At 36.8% G+C, this 21,850-nt stretch overlaps 5 protein-coding genes across 9 annotated transcripts in view; 3 read left to right on the top strand and 2 right to left on the bottom strand.

The window, feature by feature from the left end:
- The window catches only part of mew (multiple edematous wings), a 49,763-nt gene extending 45,248 nt beyond the window's left edge, over positions 1 to 4,515 (top strand). The window contains 6 exon segments of the mRNA XM_068298686.1: positions 229 to 1,622; positions 1,694 to 1,833; positions 1,900 to 2,025; positions 2,027 to 2,422; positions 2,424 to 2,900; positions 3,075 to 4,515. Of these exon segments, the coding sequence (XP_068154787.1) occupies positions 229 to 1,622; positions 1,694 to 1,833; positions 1,900 to 2,025; positions 2,027 to 2,422; positions 2,424 to 2,900; positions 3,075 to 3,644 (3,103 nt within the window). The 3' untranslated portion in view covers positions 3,645 to 4,515.
- A 654-nt stretch (positions 4,516 to 5,169) lies between these two features.
- Positions 5,170 to 6,577, bottom strand: REG (proteasome regulator gamma). Its single transcript, XM_068298690.1, has 3 exons — positions 6,489 to 6,577; positions 5,896 to 6,426; positions 5,170 to 5,772 (listed from the first exon to the last, which is right to left on the bottom strand). Exons 2-3 carry the CDS (start codon positions 6,293 to 6,295, stop codon positions 5,405 to 5,407), a joined length of 768 nt encoding a protein of 255 aa, XP_068154791.1. The 5' UTR covers positions 6,296 to 6,426; positions 6,489 to 6,577; the 3' UTR covers positions 5,170 to 5,404.
- A 592-nt stretch (positions 6,578 to 7,169) lies between these two features.
- On the top strand, positions 7,170 to 9,493 carry LOC137583474 (testis-expressed protein 10). Its single transcript, XM_068298523.1, has one exon. It carries the CDS (start codon positions 7,468 to 7,470, stop codon positions 9,415 to 9,417), a length of 1,950 nt encoding a protein of 649 aa, XP_068154624.1. The 5' UTR covers positions 7,170 to 7,467; the 3' UTR covers positions 9,418 to 9,493.
- LOC137583475 (WD repeat-containing protein 46) lies at positions 9,404 to 11,485 on the bottom strand. Its single transcript, XM_068298524.1, has 2 exons — positions 9,730 to 11,485; positions 9,404 to 9,665 (listed from the first exon to the last, which is right to left on the bottom strand). The coding sequence occupies exons 1-2, from the start codon at positions 11,371 to 11,373 to the stop codon at positions 9,507 to 9,509; spliced, it is 1,803 nt and encodes a 600-aa protein (XP_068154625.1). The 5' UTR covers positions 11,374 to 11,485; the 3' UTR covers positions 9,404 to 9,506.
- Positions 11,486 to 11,592: 107 nt separating this feature from the next.
- Positions 11,593 to 21,073, top strand: CkIIbeta (casein kinase II subunit beta). Of its 5 annotated transcripts, none has more exons than XM_068298328.1 (7): positions 11,593 to 11,685; positions 12,739 to 12,814; positions 13,077 to 13,179; positions 13,259 to 13,450; positions 14,869 to 15,058; positions 15,290 to 15,371; positions 20,565 to 21,073. In XM_068298328.1, the coding sequence occupies exons 2-7, from the start codon at positions 12,743 to 12,745 to the stop codon at positions 20,640 to 20,642; spliced, it is 717 nt and encodes a 238-aa protein (XP_068154429.1). In that variant the 5' UTR covers positions 11,593 to 11,685; positions 12,739 to 12,742; the 3' UTR covers positions 20,643 to 21,073. The 5 variants fall into 5 exon arrangements, with proteins under 5 accessions (XP_068154429.1, XP_068154428.1, XP_068154431.1 ...); XM_068298327.1 differs by lacking the exon at positions 11,593 to 11,685 and adding an exon at positions 12,255 to 12,498; XM_068298330.1 differs by lacking the exons at positions 11,593 to 11,685; positions 20,565 to 21,073 and adding exons at positions 12,263 to 12,498; positions 16,461 to 18,048.
- Positions 21,074 to 21,850: the final 777 nt, after the last annotated feature.

The raw sequence follows: 21,850 nt of genomic DNA, 5'->3' as shown, positions 1-21,850 counted from the left end.
GGGCTCGAATTGTGGGGAGATGGAGGCGAGCTGAGCTCACCCAAAATCAAGGAGCGGAGCCTGTCAAAAGTCTCCAGCGAGAACCGCCAGCAAAGAACCTGCAATTTTTCATGTTCGTGTTGACCCTGGTCATCTCATCCATTATAAATGTCACCAAAAAAGAACAAAAACAAATCCACACCAGACCAACCACAGTTGAAATGACGTGTCGTTTGCTTGTTTTTGCAGGGAACATGAGGATAATGCCTTGTGCCAGGTGGGCACTTCCAGTGCCATACTCGAGGATGAGACCATGGTATTGGGCACACCGGGTACCTTTACCTGGCGTGGCACCATTTTTGTGACCAAAATCGGTGGCAGTTTCCTGGAGCGTGACAAGAGTATCTATAATACGGACCATTCGGATGCCCGTTCGCCAGTGGATAAATATAGCTATCTGGGCATGTCGGTGACCGGTGGCCATTATTATGATGATAATATGGCCTACGCGGCGGGGGCGCCACGCTCCCAGGGGCATGGACAAGTGGTGATATTCCAGAACCAGTCGAGAACCAATCCCATACCACTGGCCCAGATCATCGATGGCGAACAGTTTGGCTCCAGTTTTGGCTATGAAATAGCCACTGCGGATATTAATGGCGATCGTAAGCCTGACCTGATAGTCGGCGCTCCCCTTTACTTTTCGAAAACGGAGGGCGGAGCTGTCTATATATACCAGAATGAGAACGACATGCTGCCCAAGCGGGCCACATTGAAGCTAACAGGAGCACCAGAGAGTCGCTTTGGCTTGGCAGTGGCCAACATCGGTGATTTGAATAAGGACAACTGCGAGGACATTGCCGTGGGTGCACCCTATGAGGGAGACGGTGTGGTCTACATCTATCTGGGATCACCGAAAGGCCTCATTGCTGAGCCGGCTCAGAAAATTCAGGCCTCCGAGTTGGGTGGACGTGGCATGTCGCGGCCCATCAAGACATTCGGCATTAGCATATCGGGCAAAACCGATCTCGATGACAACTCCTATCCGGATGTGGTGATTGGTGCCTACAATTCATCGGCCGCTGTGGTCCTTCTGGCCCGTCCAATTATCAGTATTCGGACTACACACGGCGTCAACGAGACCCGCAACATTGATCCCAATCGGGCGGGTTGTCGGGCCGATGTCGGCTCGAATCTCACCTGTTTCAGCTTCGAGGCCTGCTGCAGCATCGACCCCTACGATGGCCAGAACAAGGAGCTCAGTCTTCTCTATAGTGTCGAGGCGGAGACATTCGATCATCAGAAGAAATTCTCACGCGTCTTCTTTGATCGAGATAACAAGCGCAGCAATGTGGTGAGTCGTGTGGTTAAGGTGCGAACCGATGGTAAGACCAGCTGCCAAATGGTCACCGGCTACATCAAGGCCAATACACGGGATATACAAACACCGATTGGATTCCGCATCAAGTACACACTGGAGGAGGACGAGTTGGCTGAATCGGCATTGATACGGCTCAATCCCATATTGGATCAGACGCGGGCACAAATCGACTTCGAGGGCACATTCCAAAAGGATTGTGGCGATGATGATCTATGCGAAAGTGATCTGGTCATCAGGGCAGAGCCAAATATAACGCGTTCAGGTAAGTGTAACCGAGTAACATGGAGTGGGAGTTGCAAGATTGACACCTTTCCTTGTGACCATTTCATGCAGTGGACGGATATACCTGGACAATGGACGAAACAGAACTGGAGGTTAGGATCAATGTAACCAATCTGGCAGATTCAGCATATGAGGCGCAACTATTTATAGAGCATCAGGCTAGTGTGTCCTATGTGGCCACCAAGAAACCGGTAAGTCCCCCCCCTAAGATTTGCACTGAAAGTCGATTTACAATTCCTTTCCCTCTCCTTCTCAAGACAAATGCCACTTGCAATAGCTTCAATACCACTTTGGTGGCTTGCAGTTTGGGTAATCCCATGCTGCGTGGCAGCTCCACATTTGTCACCATTCGTTTTCAACCCAAGGGCCTGGAGCCCAGGGAAAAAAACGATGAACTTTCACATATTTGCGAATACCACTTCAAAACTGGTGGGCAAAGAGTTGCCCGATCAAAATCTCATCGTGCATGTGGTACGGCGGGCTAAGCTGCATTTCCGGGGATGGGCCATACCCGAGCAGAGTTTCTATAGTGGAGCAGAGAAGCTGACTGATTCGCCCATGGAAATGTCAGATGTGGGATCACCATTGATCCATAGTTTCAGCATTTTCAACGAGGGTCCATCGACAGCGCCCAAAGTGCTTATGGTCATCCATTGGCCCCTCTCACTCTACAACAATCCCGATGAAGCGCTGAAAGATCGATATCTTCTATATATAGAGCAGCGGCCCAATGTGGAAATCGGACAGGGCGAATGTACCGTGGCATCGGAGTATGTGAATCCCCCTAAAGTTGGCCAACAAGCCGCAACAGGATTCAGCGTATTTAGGGGCACCCGCGTCCATGATGATGCGTCCATCGCTGCAAATGCAGCACTTCAATCGCAGTCAGAGTCATCATCAGCATCATTCAAATTCGTTGAGTCGAATGCCACGTAATGCCATTGAAAGAGTGGCTCGACTGGAGCGCCTTCTCGATGGACGCGAAGGCAGCAGCAGTGGAGGAGGCGGTAAAGGCAAAAAACAGGACATCATCGAGCTGGACTGCAACAAGGGCACAGCCAAATGCATTCGAATTGAGTGTGAAATCTACAACATGGCGGCACGATCAGAGGCTCAAGTGGTAGTCAAGGCACGTCTATGGAATTCCACATTGGTCACTGAGTATCCAAGAGTGGATCGAGTGCGCATTATATCGACAGCCCATGTCAAAATACCCGAAGATTTTGGTGTCGAGGAGATGGAAAACAATGATATCGAGGTGAGTGCAAATCACAATAACTAAACTAAACTGACTAACAAGTAAATCTCTCTAAAAATCTGGATTCAAATCTTTTTGAATACACTTCTATATATTTATTCAAACTTATTCAGATTATTTGATGATAAGTTGAATTAATTTCTATAAATTTTCTATTTACAATCAAAATTCCAGGTGGAGACTCGAGCGTATCCCGAGCTTCTCAATCAACAGCTCGATACTTCACTGCCCATGTGGATGATTATCCTTGCCGTTGTTGGTGGCCTTGTTCTATTGGCTCTGTTCACGTATGCGATGTGGAGATGCGGCTTCTTTAAACGGCGAAGACCCACAGATCCCACGCTCAGTGGCAATCTGGAGAAAATGAACGAAGTGAAGCCGTTTTTGGGTCCCAAAAATACGCATAGTGTTTTCTAACAAGAGGGCACTGTCGGCTGGGATTTAGCACGACAAATTGCAGCCAAAAAGAAACGCCACAAGCTGAAGATTCTGTTGCTACCTGTGGGCCATGGTCATAGACGGGTGGGCGAATGGCGGCGTCATCACAATTCCACCAGCAGCAGCATCAATATGAACAACAACAACAACAAGGACAAGGGCAAGGTCAAGGGAAATGGGAATGAGATGGGGGATACCTTTAATGATGTGAAACGTTTAACGCCGCCACCGCCGCCATTGAGCTTTCTCAATTGGGGGAACGATGGCTACTATCAGGCAAGTGCCAACTGGTGGGGACACATGTGAATTCAGTTTCCTACTCCTGGTTGTGGGACTTTCAATGTGCCATTTCGTTTACTTAATGCAACAAGTTATTAAGTTTAGTTTACTTGATCAAGGTAGACTTTGAATGATTATTATTATTGAATCCTTTTTTTTTTTTGTAATTTTGTGTGAGTTTTTTTTTTTTTAAGAGAGAAATGATTGTACTATATTTTTTGTTATATTTATATCTAAATCTATGTACACATATAATTATATATATATATATTTATATATACATGCATGTATGTAGAAATCTATTTAGATAAAGCTTGGACCCTAAGTTTTAATTTAAGTACTACTTGAGCAGAGGGAGTAAAACAGCACAAAAAAAAAAAAAATCAGACGAATTCCGAATAAACGAAAAATGAAAATCACGAAACCGAAATAAACATATATGTATATTTCACTGCCATTAACAATAAGAGCTCGAAATTTATTGTAGCCCTTTGGAAATCTATACAAAAAGTATTAACCCCCAAACACATACACACACACGAATGCCTTATCGTTTTGAAAATTTACAATTTACAAATAAATGATTAAAAAAAATATTAAAAAAACACTCCTTAAGTTAAGTGCAATGTTGTTTCTACACGATCAAATCTTCAAATCTGTCTCTAATTTCAATATTCTGATATCTGAATATTTTATATATATTTAAAGAAAAAGTGTATAATGTCTAATTTGTCATAGAACTGTAGCTATTTTAGTTTGTAAATAGTTTTAATGCTTAATAATGCTAGTTGTATATACAAATACACACATATAATATATATATATATATTTATAAAATAAGTGATTATTCAAATTTATGCTTATGCCTAAAATTCAAATAATACCTTTTTTTTAAAGATCCCGAAAACTCTTTTATTTCTACCTTTTAAATTTGATTTTTAATTTTTGTTTATCGAAAACGATCACTCTACATCGCTAAGACAAGACTAGTCACATCGCTGACAAATTACTCGCTTCTACAGTGGATAGGCGGTAATTTCAAGTGTAAGAAAACTCAAAAATAAATGGTCTGTCTATTCTGTTCGTATAATTTCATCGTTTCATGTAAAACATAACATAAATTTCATTTATCCCCAATTTGTTTTGCTTTACTGCAATTGTAATATATTTAGAATCTGATTTGCATTTTTCTTTACGGAAAATGATGTCATAAATTGTTCCCTTGATGAATCATGAGGCCGTTAAAAAATTAAAATAATATGCTTAAAGTCATTAGTCCACCCGTTGTTATGGATTCACGGGCGCGTTTATTTAAAAAAACAAATTTATTCTTTATATCATATATCGTATAGCCTAAATAAGCATTAGTTGGAATCTATACAGCATCGGCAATTTATTGTGTATTTGTATGTATTACACTAGATGTTTTCCCTCCCATCATCCTTTCATTGAAATACAGTTTGTCATTTTTTTGGTTTTTGAGTTTCAATATTGTTTTTTTTTTTTTCTTCCGTTTTGACACTACTTTAATAAATCAGTAGTAATAGTTAGGTTTTCGTTTTCAGTTTTTTGTTTTTGTTATGGTTAATCATGATGCGAAGTAAATGGAAATTTGTCGAGACTTTTCTATTAATATAGAATGTTTTATGTGGCTTTTTTGTGGTTTTTGTTTTGTTTTGTTTTTGTATTTCAAAGGGCAGTGGGGGGCGGAGCGTTTAAAGAAGGGAGAGCGAGAAAAAAAAAAATTAAGTGACAAAAAATTATATTGTTCATCCCATCTAACATTCTTAGTATAAACTTTCGGTGTTCGATGAACGGGGTTTCTTCAGCTTCTCAAGATTCTTAATGACTATGTCATGCAGCGAGGAATAGCGATTGCGCACTTCACACACAACCAGCCACAGACTGAGGTATTCCTTCTCATCCAGCTCGACAACAGCACGCCGATAGTCATCGATATGAGGATATTTGGCCACCTTGGAGACTACCTTGGCCCGCGATAGGAAGTATCGTGAAATTTGATCAAAAAAGGCTGCTGCCTCCGATTCCACGGTCTGTATCTCGGCCAGAGTGTCCTCCTGAATGGAAACGCCAAAATTGTTGCCATCCTCGATTTTCGGAATCATGAACGAAATCCACATTTTCAATAGATTCGCTAATGACCATGAGGTTTACAGTGATACATGCAGAGGGAGAGAGAGATATACATATGTATGAGAAATTTAATTCTCAGAAATCTTTTTTGTTCATTTTTTTGGGTTGGAGGGGCTATACTTACAATCTTCCACCAGTTTACGGATAATCGGCTTTACGACTGTAATCATTTCGCATAGCGGTTTGTTGCATGGCACTGTTCCCGTGGGCAGGGCCAAGACCGGCGTTCCCGTAACAATGACGTCTTTGCGTGCCCTTTTCGTCGGTGGATGGTCATTGTTATCGTTCCCTCCGGCGTCCCCACCCTCTTCCGAGCACAGCTTGTTGACCAGGACCGGGGGCAATACGGGTATATTCAAGTCCTGATGCACCTCGCTAAAATTGCGCTCGTTAAACATCGGCGTGGCCAACAACTCATTAAGCTGAACAATTTTCTCGGGAAAACGTTTCGTGATCAATGTCTCGGCCTTTGTAATCAAAGTTTCCTTATATTCCTGAACTTTCACAATCGTATCAGTCGGCATGATTCCAGAATAAAATTTGAAGCGGCGAGGTGAAGAGCGAAAAGCAACGGTAGCGACAGCAGCTACAACCAAATCACAAGAACAAAAATAGCAACAAATTCCTGCAACGGCGGAAGGTCACACCTTGTATCCTTATGTGGCGGGAATTGTATAAATTAAAATTTAGCGCATTTAAAATTATTAACAATTCTACCTTAATTTTTCAACCAACGTTAGTTACTTTTGCGGCAGCGTGCTAATGTATTCGCTGCAGTGCTGCCAGATTTTTTTAAGCTAAAATTGCTAGATTTGGGAAGAAAAGTTGTCAAAAATTGCTAAGCCCATTATTTTAATTTTTAACAAATTAAGATATACCAAATAAAATCAAAGCTCAAAACTTTTAAACTAATAAGGAATATGAACTTAAACAATTATTATTAAGTTAAACTACGGAATACTTAAAACTCTATCCAGTTCGTCAACTTATTCACATACACTTGTGTACTTCTTTTTGCTAGTAATTTATGTCAAGCACTCATAGAGTAAAGAATAATTATGGCAAATTTTTCGTGTCCGTACCTGTTACAATGATTAAAGATTTATACGTCAAATGAAAGATCCAAGCCACTATTAATCGGAATTTTGCAGTCGATAACAAAAAGTTAACAAATACGAAAACCCTAAAAAAATATATAAAAATGCCTAAAAAAAAATATTTAAAATTGCTAGATTTGTGGCTAATAAATTGCTAAACTGACAGCTCTGATTCGCCGTAAAAAATGAGAACTCGCCGTAAAAAACTGAGACTCGCAGCATGCTAATTAGAGCTGGGAAATCCATCGATGGCTCGTGCGATAGATCGATGTACATTTTTCGATTGGCTTGTAAAAATACTGGTTACATTTATCGACTAAAAAGTTTTGCGGCCCAATAACAAATTGAATCTTAATAAATACGTTGCTTATTTATTAAAAAAAAAAAACTTGTCAATGTATAAAAGTAATGTAATTTCGCAAACGAAACTAAAAAAACTTTAAAACTGAAACTCTACAATCAACAACAGCGCATTGTGAAGAAATAGCAAGTTAAATTATCGCATGCCGGGGCGTAGGAGCAACACGTGCTGGATTTATAAAAACCAAAACAATACGAAATTATATTTAATGCCCTAGAAGGGACAATTTGAGTAAATAATGGGAGGTCATCATAAAAAGAATCTGCGTGCCGAAAAGGCAAAGGTAAAGCTAAAGGGAGCCAAATTACCCAAGGGTTTGAATGTCACCAAAACTGACTTTAAGGTTCGCAAAATTGAAATACGCGAACAGCTGAGGGAGTCGCTGGTCAACGAAAAGGGACAACGACAACTCAACCTAAAGGAAACCCTTTCACGTCTAAAGCATCACAGTAGCAAATACAAATCGGAGGCCTTACGAAATGTCCGAGATTCGATAAAGAGTGGTCAAGCGGAACATTTAATCGGTCATCTGGGCGAATTACTTCAGGGCATAGCATCGGGCTCCTTGGACATTGAGCATGCAACACGATTAGAGTCATTCAAGGCTTTGGATAGTCTAATGGAGGCGCTGTCACCTGAAGCGGTGGCTCCGTTCTTTCACATTTTATCTAGCTATTTGAGATGTGCCATGACCCATATACAGCCGGCCATACAGGAGGATTCGCTGCTAATGCTGGACGTTCTGTTGGAACGCGTCCCACCCAAATTGTTGGCTGAGAAGAGTTCGTATATTATAATAGGCAACTTCATTGATATGATATCACGTTCCCGTCATGATCAAGAGAAAAGTAATCGCTTGTTAACCCTTAATTTGGGCCAAGGTAAAGAGTCTACCATTAAGTGGCGTACAAAAGTAATGCTGAGATTGGAACAGATTCTCAAGACGTTAAAAGAGGATGATTCCCATGTCACACACAATTCAAGCCTCAACAAATTAATCCACTACGATGATCATAAGCCTCAATATTACAATGTGTTGTCACCCTTTAGAGTGGACATAAAAGAGCTTTATGCCATTTGCCAGGAAAAGAACGTAAATGGAGAAAGTTTGCAACTGCAGCGTTATGTCGAGCAACTGATGCCCCTAATTCAAGACAATTGGCTGGAGGTGAGACCACGGCAGCAACAGCAACAGCAACAACAAATGGATCAGCAGCATCATCAATTGCTGCTCAGCATGGACGCGGCAGCAAGTCTAAGTGTCTTGGTGAATCTAATGGCACAATTATGGTCTCTCATCCAGCAATACGAGTCCACAAATAATACCCAAGAGTTAAGTAAATGGTTGGTGAAGAACTACTCAAAGAAGTTCTTGAATAACTTTCTTGAGAATGATGCCTCGAATTTTCCGTATCATCAGATGCCTGAAGTCAAGAAGAAATCCGGAAAATCATCACTAATTGGTGGAGAATTTTGCTATCAGCAGAATTTAAGCTTAATCTATTTAACCTGCAAATTTTTGCCCCAACCCAATCAAGCCAAACTCTTTAAAAATCTTATCAACTATTTGCATTTAACCCTAAACCATCTGAAGACTCTGAATCCCTTCGAGCAATTGCAAGTGGTTGAAGCTTTGCGTTGCATTTTATTAGATTTGGGTTTGGATCTTCTAGATCTAGTGCCACAGGAACTGAAAGATCTGTTGAGCCTCTCAATGGAGGCATATGAACATCAAGGTTTTACCACACGTGAGGGTGTGGCCAATCGTATGCTCAATTTGCTGAGTGAGATAATACAACAGGAGCGACTATATAGAAAATTTGGTGGCAACGAAAAGTTTGTGAACTTTCTTAATTACTTACCTCAATTGTTATTGAAGCCCTCAATAAATGAGGGCACACTTAGAGCCATGGCCACGTTGAGTCGTCAAATGAATTCCACATTTTTGAATGCTCTCATAGTTTCAGCTCCGCAGATCCTTAATAATTTGGAGAAATTACAAATAGCAGGCGGCGGTAGTCAAATCAAATACGAGAATCAAAAGCGTATCTTGAACTTCTATTACTATGCCAAGCAACTGGAGGACAATGGAGGTCATTGTAAAACTATTCTAGCTGAAATTAAAACAAAGACCCAAATCGATCAAGAATTGATGAACTATTTTCAATCGTTAATTACATATAATTAAGGACCTAGGTTTATTATTTGTTTGTACATACAAAAAAAAAGGAGAAATTAAAAACTAAAATCAGAAAATACGAAAATGTATTGTAGTTATTAACTCTTCTGTGATTTCTTTTGACTCTTGGGCTTAAAACGATCCAAGACAGAAGGTTTTTTGGTTTTGGAAGAGGAGGAGGCCTCTTCTCCTGCATCTTTACTTCTGCTTTGCGCTATGACAGTCTGTTTGGCCTTCTTGATGTCCGATATGAACTCCTATGGGAATTAAATATATAGCATTAACTTTTATAGGTGTTCCTCCAATTTGTTATGCACTTACCTTTCGCTTAAGATCCTTGACAATTTGTTTATTGCGAGCCATTTTGGCTGTACCACCACGTCCTTTCATTTTACGGCGAGATTTCATTTCAATTTTACTTGGTTTCAAATGGAACAATTGCCGTTTGGCATCGATTTTTTCCTGCAATGTGGGCGCGTCGACACCAATAATCTCTTGTGGATCCATGGTTATCAATTCGGCGGGGATTTTCTCGAGCAAGGCATGAACCTCGTGTTCGCGACGTTGTTTTCTCGTTTCATACGGATTATCCTCAAGGGCATCGAAATTGGGTTCTCCCGAGCCGGGGATAAGCAACGAAACAAAACCCTTTGCCGTTGATACACCCAAAACATCCTCATAGGGACAATAGTGTAGGCCATGGACGAAGGCATCACAACGTTGACGTAGATATGGTAGCTTTGTAGGATCACCGGTGCCACCACCGGACAGAATATCAGTATAGGCCTCCAGATAAGTGCCCTGAGAAAGAGCCAACATGCCACGCTGCGATATATCCAATTGATTGGCCGGCAAACGTAAATGGAACAGAGCCAAGGGCTGGTCATTAAGCATTCTCAAGTCCCACACTTTCACCGTTCGGTCCAGGCCAGCGGTAACCAAATGACGACCCTTGGGATCAACAGTTAAGGCAGTCATGGCTGTGCCATGGGTGAGCAATTTGATCAAGGGTTCTCGCACTTTTGGAGACCACATAGACACTACGCCCTTGCCACCACCAACACAGACAACTCCGTTGCTTGGATTGTGCTTCATTAGGCGTATATCGCCCAGGCCAGTGTAGAAATTGCCCACCAATTCGCCCAATGAGACATCCAGCCACGACAAGTATCCAGTTCGATTTGCTGCAGCCAAGAGAAAGTGATAGGGCAGAAAATCTAAACGATTCACATTGTTTAATCTCTTCACACAATGCAATTCGGTGCCCTTGTGGTCATAGAAATAAACCCACGACTTTTGGGCCACTGCATACATGGTAGGCAGGTGCAGCCACTGGACATCACTGATGCTCTCCATGACATTAAATTCACAGTGTAACTTCTTGGTGACCCAATCAAAAGCAGCAACATGTCCACGCCGTCCGCCCAAGAGTAAATGCCGGCCATTTTTCGTATAGCTCATGGTGTAGGGACCAAAATCAAGCTGCAGCTGGAAATGTTTTGCCGCCGATTGAAGATCAACATTAGCAACTATTTCACTCTGACGATAGCTAGCTGTAGTCTCCTCTTCGTCGGCTTCTAGTTGACCGGCCGTCTCCGTCAGCAGAAGCTCTGTACGGGCCGCCTGTTCAGTGGCGTATTCCAAATAAACTTCTTTACGTTGTTGCTGCTCCTTGAAGTGTCGCGTTCTGACGCCTCGTGATTCCACCTTATCGCCACGGGTATATTTTTCCACCAATTGTGGGGATATTTTTTCTTTCTTAAGGGGCTTCTCTTTAAGTTTATCTTTTGGTTTACTTTTGCTTTGCGTCATTTTTATGAAATCACCTAGGAAATTCTGTTGATTTTTGCGTTTCAGTTTTATAGGTTCCAGTTGGCCGTCGCCGTCTCCTTGGTTTGAGGAATCGAAATAGCGCTTGGGGCCTGCTGGGGCCTTAGAGCGCTTTTTGGGCTCTGTTTTGGTCATCTGGATCAAGTTAAATTGCTATAAGCTAAAAGTTTTTTAATAATACAAATAAATGCCGATATATTTCAATACAAGCCACACGTGCTACATCAAATCAGCTGTTTGGGGCTGCCCACTGATGTAAATGTATATAGGGTTACCAGAATGCAGCCGGCCAAATATCTGGCAGCGTTTTAAGAATTCTGTAAAATTTCAATCAGGTGGCAAGCCCATTCACTTAAATACCGATAAAAAATACCAATCGAAAAAATACTTATAACTCAAATACTGAAGTTTTTGTGAAATAAAATTTAATTAATTATTATTATTTAGGTAAGTCGCCGGTCTTAAGTGAGTGCATTAAAATACAATTAAAGCCAAAATTCAATGCAATGAAAATGCAATTCAGTAAATCTGATGGAGCATGTGCCTGCATGTGTGTGTGTGTGTGTATGTTTAGTAAGCCTGTATGTATGTATGGGTCTTGCCTATTAGCGATGAGCGACAACCTTCAACAGTGACAACCGTGATATGTGGTAAAAAGAATTAAACGCATTCGAAAGCATTAGTGCACGAATCAAAGAAAGGTCTTTGTGAAATGGTCTCAAACCATATGTAGTTATTATATCTATTGTCTAGTGCAACACCTGATGTGAATTTTTTTATTTCATAAGCTCATTTAGACTTGCTCGTTTGTGCGTGTTAGTGGTGGACTTCAACAAGAAGATATTGTATGGCTATTTATTAATTTTAGGCAAGAAAACCCTTAAATCAAGGATCGCTACAGACAAATTGATACTGTCGCTTTCAAGCAACCCAGGCCAAATCAAGTAGGCAGTGCTTCATCTGTCACGAAATTTTTTCTCATCACTATTTGCTCACTGCGAACATAAATTGTAACATCGGAAACGTTATATTTTCATAAAAAAAATTTTATATATTGTTTATTTTACGAAAATTTACAAAACACAACTAGTGACGGATAGCGGTTTATGTGAAACGCGTAAATTGAATAACGTTCAAATTTAAGACTATTTTTTGTTGTGTTGCATTGGCGATATCGACGCCGCCATTTTTCCTACTATCGATTGCGGGACTTTCGCCGCTCCGCTCCACCACACCTCCGGCAAAAATAATTCCCTTAATGTAGGTGAAAAAAAAAAAAAAAAAAAAATAATATGATCAGAAACCACTAATCTAATAAAAAAGCATACTCTAATACAAAATTAGCCAAGTCATCAGAAAGAAGGAGATCGAGATCCTTTGGCAGAGAAAGGAGTGAATTGTGTATTGTTGTGTGCGCGTGTGTGTTTGGGCATGTGCTTCATCACTAAAATTTTTTCCATTTCATTTCATTTTTTCTTTCTCATTTTTTTTCTGTTGTAGCAAAATGAGCAGCTCCGAGGAAGTCTCTTGGGTCACCTGGTTCTGTGGGCTTCGTGGCAATGAGTTCTTCTGTGAGGTAAGCAACAACCCGAAAGGATTTTCTGTGGCATGTGATGTGGATATGAGTGGGTTTATTATCTAAGCAAGAGGACAGCGCGCGCTCATAATTTAAGTGCAACAATTGCATTTACTTTTTGGGTGTCCGTGTGTGTTTGTGCTGTGTGTGTGTTGTGTGTATATACATAAGTGCCACAAGGTGGGGCAAATTCTGTGGCCAACTGTACATATACTTTTATTTTGAAGGTAATCATAATCCTAAATTGAAACTTTAATTTCAGGTCGATGAGGACTATATACAAGATAAGTTCAATTTAACTGGTTTAAATGAACAGGTGCCCAATTATCGCCAAGCCTTGGATATGATATTGGATCTGGAACCCGGTAAGTGCATCAGGTTACGATACATCTCATTTCTTTCTATGATAATAATAACAAAATTTTGTATACAATTCGATTAAAGAGGATGAACTCGAAGACAATCCATTGCAATCGGATATGACCGAACAGGCTGCTGAAATGCTCTATGGCTTAATACATGCTAGATATATATTGACAAATCGCGGCATCGCTCAAATGATTGAGAAATATCAAACTGGTGATTTTGGCCATTGTCCACGTGTCTACTGTGAGAGCCAGCCCATGTTGCCATTGGGTAAGAAAAACTTATTAACGAAAATTATATCAAAACAGGAATTGCATTATTAGACCATCTATATAATACATACATATGTATATGTATGTAGGTGTGTATGTAGATATTCACACTTAGCAGAGCAAAAACAAAAAGAGTAGTCCCTTTGTTCAGCTTAAAAGCTAATTTTTTTTAATGCTATAGTGAGGATTTTTGATATCCATATTTATTTTATGGATTGTTATCATTAATGTTTAAAACAACAAATACCACTCCCCTTTCATTGTTCGAAATTATTGATGATTTAACATAAACTGCCCTTATTGAGTGAGAACCAAACAATAGTAATGCATAATTCAAGTATCAATAATTTGTAAATAAGCAAGTTATAATTCCAAGAAACACTTCCACTTCCAGCTAGCTAGGTTTCATTGGCATGGCTATGGAAGTGGAGTTCATTACTCTCCAACTAAGCAAAGATTGATTTCGCAGAAGCTAAACTCTTAAGAACGTCGCAGTACAAAATTCTAGCCCGATTTAGATTGGGAAACTATTTTGGCCGCTTTTTTAAGAGTTTTTTTCTGAGTTTTTCTAGTTTGTGTTCTTTGGAAATAAGGAATCGAAGGCCCAGGAACACAATAGAAAAGGCTGTGTAATATTCTAAAAGTTATGGTTGACCGCTTCGGTAGGGCACGTAGGATGGTATTCCATGATTTGGGGATCCCTTTTATTAAATAAATATAACTTTGGAATCATTTGACCACAGCTTTAATTTTACAATTCCTTGGCACATTGCTAAAAGGATCTAAATTATTTTCATTTAACTCTCGTCACAATATTCAAACCTTGAGCAAACAACAAGGTCTACAGAAATTGGAAAAGAATAATGAGTGTTTTAGTTTTTCCCAGATTTAGCAACATTTTTAGCCTTTGGTTACTTTATTATGTTCAATGTTTGGGGCACTATGTATAGCTCTTGGTAAATATACAGGGATCTCCTGAATGTTTCGCCTCTTAAAATGAGATATTTCACCGTATCCTTTATTTTAAATTAATAAAGTATTCCTTGGCCCATTCAAAAGCTTCTCAATAGAATTATTTTAATGGGCTTATATAATTTAACAGCGTCTAATACTAAATTAAGTGTAGAAAACTAATTTAGTTGTCAAAACGTTTGTTTTTTGTTAAAATACAAACTTTACTAATATTTGGCTCGCTCTGAATTTGGCATTTAAACTTTAGAAGAATATTCTTGACAATTTAAATCAGATCAGAATATAGTTTTGGAGATCATCCGATTAGGGCAGACATAAAGAAAGAAAATTACTCTTTTATATAATGGACTAAAAAGAAGATACTTTTAAGTTTTAACAAAAACAAAAAACTAATGATAAGCTCTATAATTTAACTTGTTGAATTAAATTTGTTTTATCTTACAGGACTTTCTGATATACCCGGCGAGGCAATGGTTAAGACTTATTGTCCCAAATGTATTGATGTTTATACACCAAAATCTTCGCGTCACCATCATACCGATGGTGCCTATTTTGGTACTGGATTTCCACATATGCTATTTATGGTGCATCCTGAATATCGCCCCAAGCGTCCTACTAATCAATTTGTTCCAAGGTATGTTGTGGACGAACCCGTCGAAGAACCAAATTAAAGAGACTTGAATCAAGAAAAGAGTATCAAGAATCAAGAACAAACACCCAAACCCCGAATACCCAATCATTGGCTTCTTGATTATAACGATTCAAGTACACATATATATCAAATATATATGCTATATAATGTTTTTTTCTCTCTTCTTTTTTTTCTTTTCTTCTTTGGTCGTCCATCTTCTTCATCCTTCGTTAGGCTGTATGGCTTTAAAATACACAGCTTAGCTTATCAAATTCAACTACAGGCAGCAGCTAATTTCAAAATGCCACTACGAGCGGTAAATTTAAAATCTATTAATATAAAACAAGAAAATTAACCCCTAACACTAAACAAATGAATTTAACACAATAGTTTTTTCCTCATATATATGTATATATGACTAAAAACCAATCAGAGTTCGTATTAAAACCAAAAGAAATCTTAATATTAGAAACTGCAACTGCGATTTAGTATCGATTTATTTTATTTTGACAATAACTTCTAAAATGTTCTTGGTTGAGATTTTCAATCATAGTGCAAATATTTATATAAAATTTGTCGTTTCTCAAATTAAAACTAATTACTTGGTTTTTAAAGCTTGGCAGTTTCTAAAAACTTTAAATTTGAAAACAAAATTACATTTATTTAGAATTACAAAAAGAATTTCAATCAATTAGCCTCAATTTTTTAAAAATTATTATCACAATTAATAACTCATTAAATGAAAAAAATTTTAATTGTTTGGTAAGCAAATAATACAGTAGAATCCGTTTATAAAGACGTTCAAGGGACCGATGATTTTCGTCGTTACATAAAAGTTTGTATTGGGACCAACCAATCACTCATCGAACTTTAGTCGCTATAACCGGATTCCACTGTACTTTTCTTTCAAAAATGATTTGTTTTTTATTTTTAATACGAGCTCTGATTGAAAACTAATAACTAAGCATATTTATATATATATACGTTCTTTTTTATTTGTTTTCTCTCCCCTACATACACAAAACACAAACACACACACACACAACCATGCGTTCCCACGACATTCTCCATATCCTTCACAAATATCCTCGCCATTCGCATTCCCTTCTCGCCGCTTCCTTCTCAAAATGAATATTGTTATGTTGGTATTTCATTCCATATATATTATATATATATGTATATATTTATATATCTATGTATATATATATATATATCGATCAATCGAATTCTTCCATTCCCATTTAAGAAAAACTAATTTGAATTATCTACAAAAACACACACACAAACACATGCACTTACACACCAACACAAAAAAAAACCGCATACAACAACAACAACAAATTCATGAACAACAACAACATTATTAATATAAAACAATTTTTGAAAATACGATTAACAAAAAAAGAAACCAGAGACATAGTTTCGAATCCAGCAAGCCACGCGGAAAAGAAAGAGATAACGATAGAGTGGAAAAACGATAAAACACGATAGTAAGAGAGGCAAAAGGGCGAGAGTGAGAGAGACAGATAAACGGTTAGAATTGAGTGTACGCCAGGAGTAAAACAAAAAAAAATCATTTATACAAACAAAAAACAAAACAAACAAAAAAAAAAAAAACAATTAAAAAATATAAAAATCAACAACAAAATATATATATATATTAAACAAATTTAAGAACAATTGCGTTTATATATTATTAAAGCTGAAAACGAAACATTAAAACAACAACAAAAATTAAACAAAAAACATAAAAATAAAAGCGAAACGTAGTCGAAAATGTATAAACAAAATAAAGGAAACGAAGAAAACCGAGTCTAAACACGCACAAATCAAATCATTCAAAGTATATTATGTATATGTATGTTTTTAAATATATACATACATACATACTTACATCCATTCATTGAAAACCACTACAATCCACGAGTCTCATATATCATTTATGTACATTTCGGCAGCCAGCTACAATAACTGTTATTCCCCTTGATACATATTTTGTTCTTCCAAAGAAAGTGTATACACATTTTTGAATTGCTTATATTATTGTTTTTTTTTTTTTTTGTTGCAAAAAGGAATTTCTGCAATTTGTGTATGCATTTTTATATCTCCTTTTATTTTTGCATATTTTTGATCCTTTTTGTATGCTATACAATTTCTGTTTTGTTTCCTGTGTTTGGCAACACTTGACCAGAAAGAGACAACACCACAAACTAATCAAGTTAGTGAGTGCGCAGAGAGCGAGCGAGAGAGAAAAAAATAAAATTGTAGGAATTACAACGATTTATATAAGCAACTTAGTACTTCCAATAATAAAAACAAAATTAAAAAAAAAAATGAAAGAAAGACAATTCACACATTATAATAAACACCAAAACAAAAAATGCATTTAAAAATTCATGATATCGATAATACTAATAATAAAATTGTAAAAAAAAGCGAAAATATAACATAGCAAAAAGGCAAGCAGCAAGTGAGCAACAAAAACCATAAGAAACGGCAAAAAGCAACCTAAATAATCTTCACGTCAGCATCAGAAATACACTCACACAACACACACACACACCTACATACATACATAAGCAATGAACACCTACATACATTATCATTTTTGCACAACAAATCCCCATCCAATTCCGAACACACACACATACACTCATTTATCGGTTAAACAAAAAAAGTTAAAAAAAAAAAGGCCAAAAATCGTTGCTATTCTTCACCGAACCTCTCGAGAGAAGTAAAGCAATAAACGGATCGGAAAGATATACTTTAGTATTGACGACCACAATGATGATGATGATGATGATGATGATAATGATGACTATGATCAAGGACGGATGAAACTGAATCGCAGAATTGGATATATTCCTCCCCCCTTCACCCGAAACAAAAAAAAAAAAGAGGAGACATACACTAAATTGAATTTTTTTTTTTTTTTTTTTTTACATAGATACATTTAAAAAGCAAATGAAATTAAACCCATGTTACGCAAGGAACATTTATGGCAGGCAAAATCTATATTATAACATAGAGTTAGTTTTTTTCCCCCAAAATTTGTAGCAAAGTTGTTTATGATGAGATGAAAAGAGTTTATTGTTTTAAGTTCTAGATTTAGTTAAGTCTGAGAGAGAAGAAGAAAACGAATCGGGGGGTTTATTCAATTAGTTTAACAATATTTCGGTACTCCTCCTACAACACACATATACACACACATACATATATATATATATATATATCATACATACGTATGTGTAGTGAAATGTTACTTTAGGATTGGGTTATACTGATTATCTGGATAATAAGTAACACTAAAGAATCTGTGGACTTTAATAATTTCGAATTCGAAATCAGAATAACCCAAGTTAAAATTTTGTTTCTCTTTTGCTTTCCTTTTATTGTTTTTTTTTTCAATAGTATATCCTAAGAATAGTAGAGCAAACTAAAAAACAAAAGAATAATAATAATAAAAGGATGAAAAGGACACAATAAATAGAAAAAAGTGAAACATTTTATAAGAACAACAAAATTAGCAATAAAATATACCTATAAATATATATTCATATATTGAAACATACAAAATTCTATATATATAGAAGCAGATACAGAAACGAACGAAAGTCGTTTGCATCTGATTAAGCAGAAAGTAATAATAATAATAACAACTAACTAAAAGTAACAATAATAATAATAATAATAAAAAAAAACTAAAATAAAAAGGAAACTGATATTTAAATACAAAAACATAAAAAAAACAAACCCAAACACAATTGAATTTAATCATTTTTGGTCAAATCTTTGTTGCTATCTTCGTGGTCCTTGATGTAATTTTTGTACAGTCATCTGTATACGTGTTTCCATGTCTTTACTTTTTTTGTGCTTTAACTTTGGCTTTCTTTTCTATGATTTTTATTGTAAACAATCTTTAGGACTATATTGCTCTATGTCAGGAGATATTGAGTCGTCCTGATCCTGATGCCGAGGCGGAAGCTTAAACATACAGATCTATTTGGCATACCAAAGCTTGTGACTCTCACTCTCACTCTCTCTCTCCTTCTCCCTCTCTGTCTATCCTAACTTCTCTATTTTACACTATTCTCCCCCACATACACACACATACATATCTACTATCTCTGTATGTCTGTCTTCCCCATTCACTCAAATACAAGCCACTTGCCATTTCACTTTTACCTTAAGAAGAGCTTGAACCAGGATCAAAAATCTAAGCTTGCTGTCGCTGATAATGAATTTTGCTTCAAAATCGATTTATTTAATTTCTCACTTTGTTTTAATTACTTTTAGTCTTCTAATTACCTGAAATAAATCACTTTTTTTTTGTTTTTGTTGATTTTATTATTACTAGAAATCAATTTTTGTTACATCATTTGGCTTGGGACTCGGCACACCACACCTGAACACACATTTATGCACTTTCAGAAACCATAATTATGGCCACATTTGATCTACTTGAAACCCATTGAAGATTATATAGGAAAAACAGCCGCGTTTCTTAGTCCCTAGACTCGCTCCATGAATAAATATTAAGATGCTACACGGACATTGCACACTGATTTTTTCTGGCGAGGTCTTTTATAGTCATCGAACTAATACAGATTGTCGTATCCTGTAGGGATTCCAAATTAGCTCGATTGTGCAATGTAAGGCGAATAGAAAGGCGTGATTCATTTAATACACAATTAGCATGAATACAATATATAAATTTCAAATCAAAATTGAACTCATCTTTGAATTGCATACCCTTACACTGCATTTACATACATAACACTTACAAACAAATACATACACAAATACATTTGTCTTTTTTTAATATAATTTAAATTAGTAATTCTACAATTGCATATATCTCTAGATATATGTGTGGTATTAAATAGTAAGACGTCAGTTTGAACAAGAATAATTAGAGATTAGATTGGTCCGATACCAAAATATATTGGAGTTTTCTTTAAACATTCAAATCAACTGACTTTTAGTTACTTTTCGACTTTCTTTAGTTCAGCGATTACCAAAATGGTCCGATTGACTCGTCAGAAATCCCCTTACTGTAAGTAAAGTTATACAAATTTGGGAAAACCTTGAAAAGAATATAGCAAAATTGATTAACTTAAATAACCGAGTCGATATAGTCGTCTCTAACTATTGAAGTTTTTAAAAATATTGGATAAATCTTTGAAAGTTTATTAATCTAATTCTTTAGATAGAACGACTGACTATACCGTAAATAACTTTTATGTGTGAGAGCGAGAGAATACAGAACTAGTATGAGGGTGAATGAGATATGTATGTAGTTAGACATCTATGTATTTAAAGGTTATTTGAGTCACAGATCGGGAGTTGAAAACTTTAAGGTTAAATGAACTTTGGCCCAGTCAAAGTTAGCTTTTTTGATATTATAAATTGTTATTGTTTGTTCTATTTTGTTTCTTTTTATTCAATTTTTCTCTCTTTTCGATCTTGTTTATGCAACTGTATGAAACTGTCGTATTGTGCCCAGCAGCAACGTGGCCAACCGCCAAAGGATGAAGAGCCTGAGAATAATGCCATCGATATCGATACGATTCCAAAGCGCATCTAAAAGAAAAAGAAAATAGACCCAAGCAAAACAAAAAAAAAAAAAGGTCCAGTCCAGAAGCTGATAACATTATACACACACACACACACACACACACACACACTTGCAGACACAGTGAGATAAAAAGGGGCGAAACTTTATTAAGTTGTGTGAAAAACTAGTTTAAAAATTATGAAAAAAAAGAAACTGTCAACCAAAAAGCAAAACGTCAACATAAACAACAAACTGCAACATTCAGGTTCTGCAAAAGATCAGATTGGCTGTGTAGCCTTTTGATCCCTACGAATAAGCAGAATAAGGGGGGCCATTGGGCAAGAGGGCTGCCACATACTTACATTTAAACCTATATACAATATAGACAAACAAACATACACACACACTTATACACATACAAATATATTTTTATTATTATAATTTTTGGTTTTAACGCTAAATCGTTTGCATTTCATTTTGCGGCAAATAAACAAAACACACATAAATAGTATTAGAGATTATAAATTAAAGAAACTAAAAAACAAAAAAGGAGATAGTCAAGTTGCAGTGATTTTCCTTTCCTCTACCGTGTCTTTTCCTCAATTCTTTATAGTCCACTCCTCCCACAAAAACAGTAGGTTGATATACCGTTATATGTATGTATGTATGTATGTATGCAGCACTCCAAGAATGTGAATTGAATTGAACCGAAAAACGGAAACAAAAAAAGAAAGCAACGAATAACGTATGTATAGTTGTTCTTTTCTCTCAACATGCATACATAATCCCAGTGAGTGCATAAATATACATACATACATACAATACCAAATACAATATATGAATCATATACAGTTAGCTTATTTATATAATAACATTCATACATACATACATATACAACAGGTAAACAACAACACATGCATACCAATGTGTGTGTATATATACATACTTATGTATGTATATATGTATACAACATACATAATATGACAAAACAACAAAAAACAACAAATATTTTATGTATTTTTTAATGTATTTAAGAATAATTAAGAGTATATAATAAAAATAGAAAAGAAACAGCAAAACGCCAAACTGTTGGCAACAGTTAAGCAGCTGAAATAGAGGGAAATAAATACATACAAATACACACATACATATACAAATGTACGTATGTATGTATGTGTGTAGGAAAAAAGGATAAAGCCGTCAACGCAGCTACATGACATGAAAAGCCAAGGAAATGA

Source organism: Drosophila tropicalis, unplaced genomic scaffold (genome assembly GCF_018151085.1).
Source record: "Drosophila tropicalis isolate 14030-0801.00 unplaced genomic scaffold, ASM1815108v1 contig_867, whole genome shotgun sequence".
Lineage (NCBI taxonomy): Eukaryota > Metazoa > Arthropoda > Insecta > Diptera > Drosophilidae > Drosophila > Drosophila tropicalis.
Note: the sequence above shows the minus strand (reverse complement) of the source record. Positions and strands in the feature narration are given on the sequence as shown.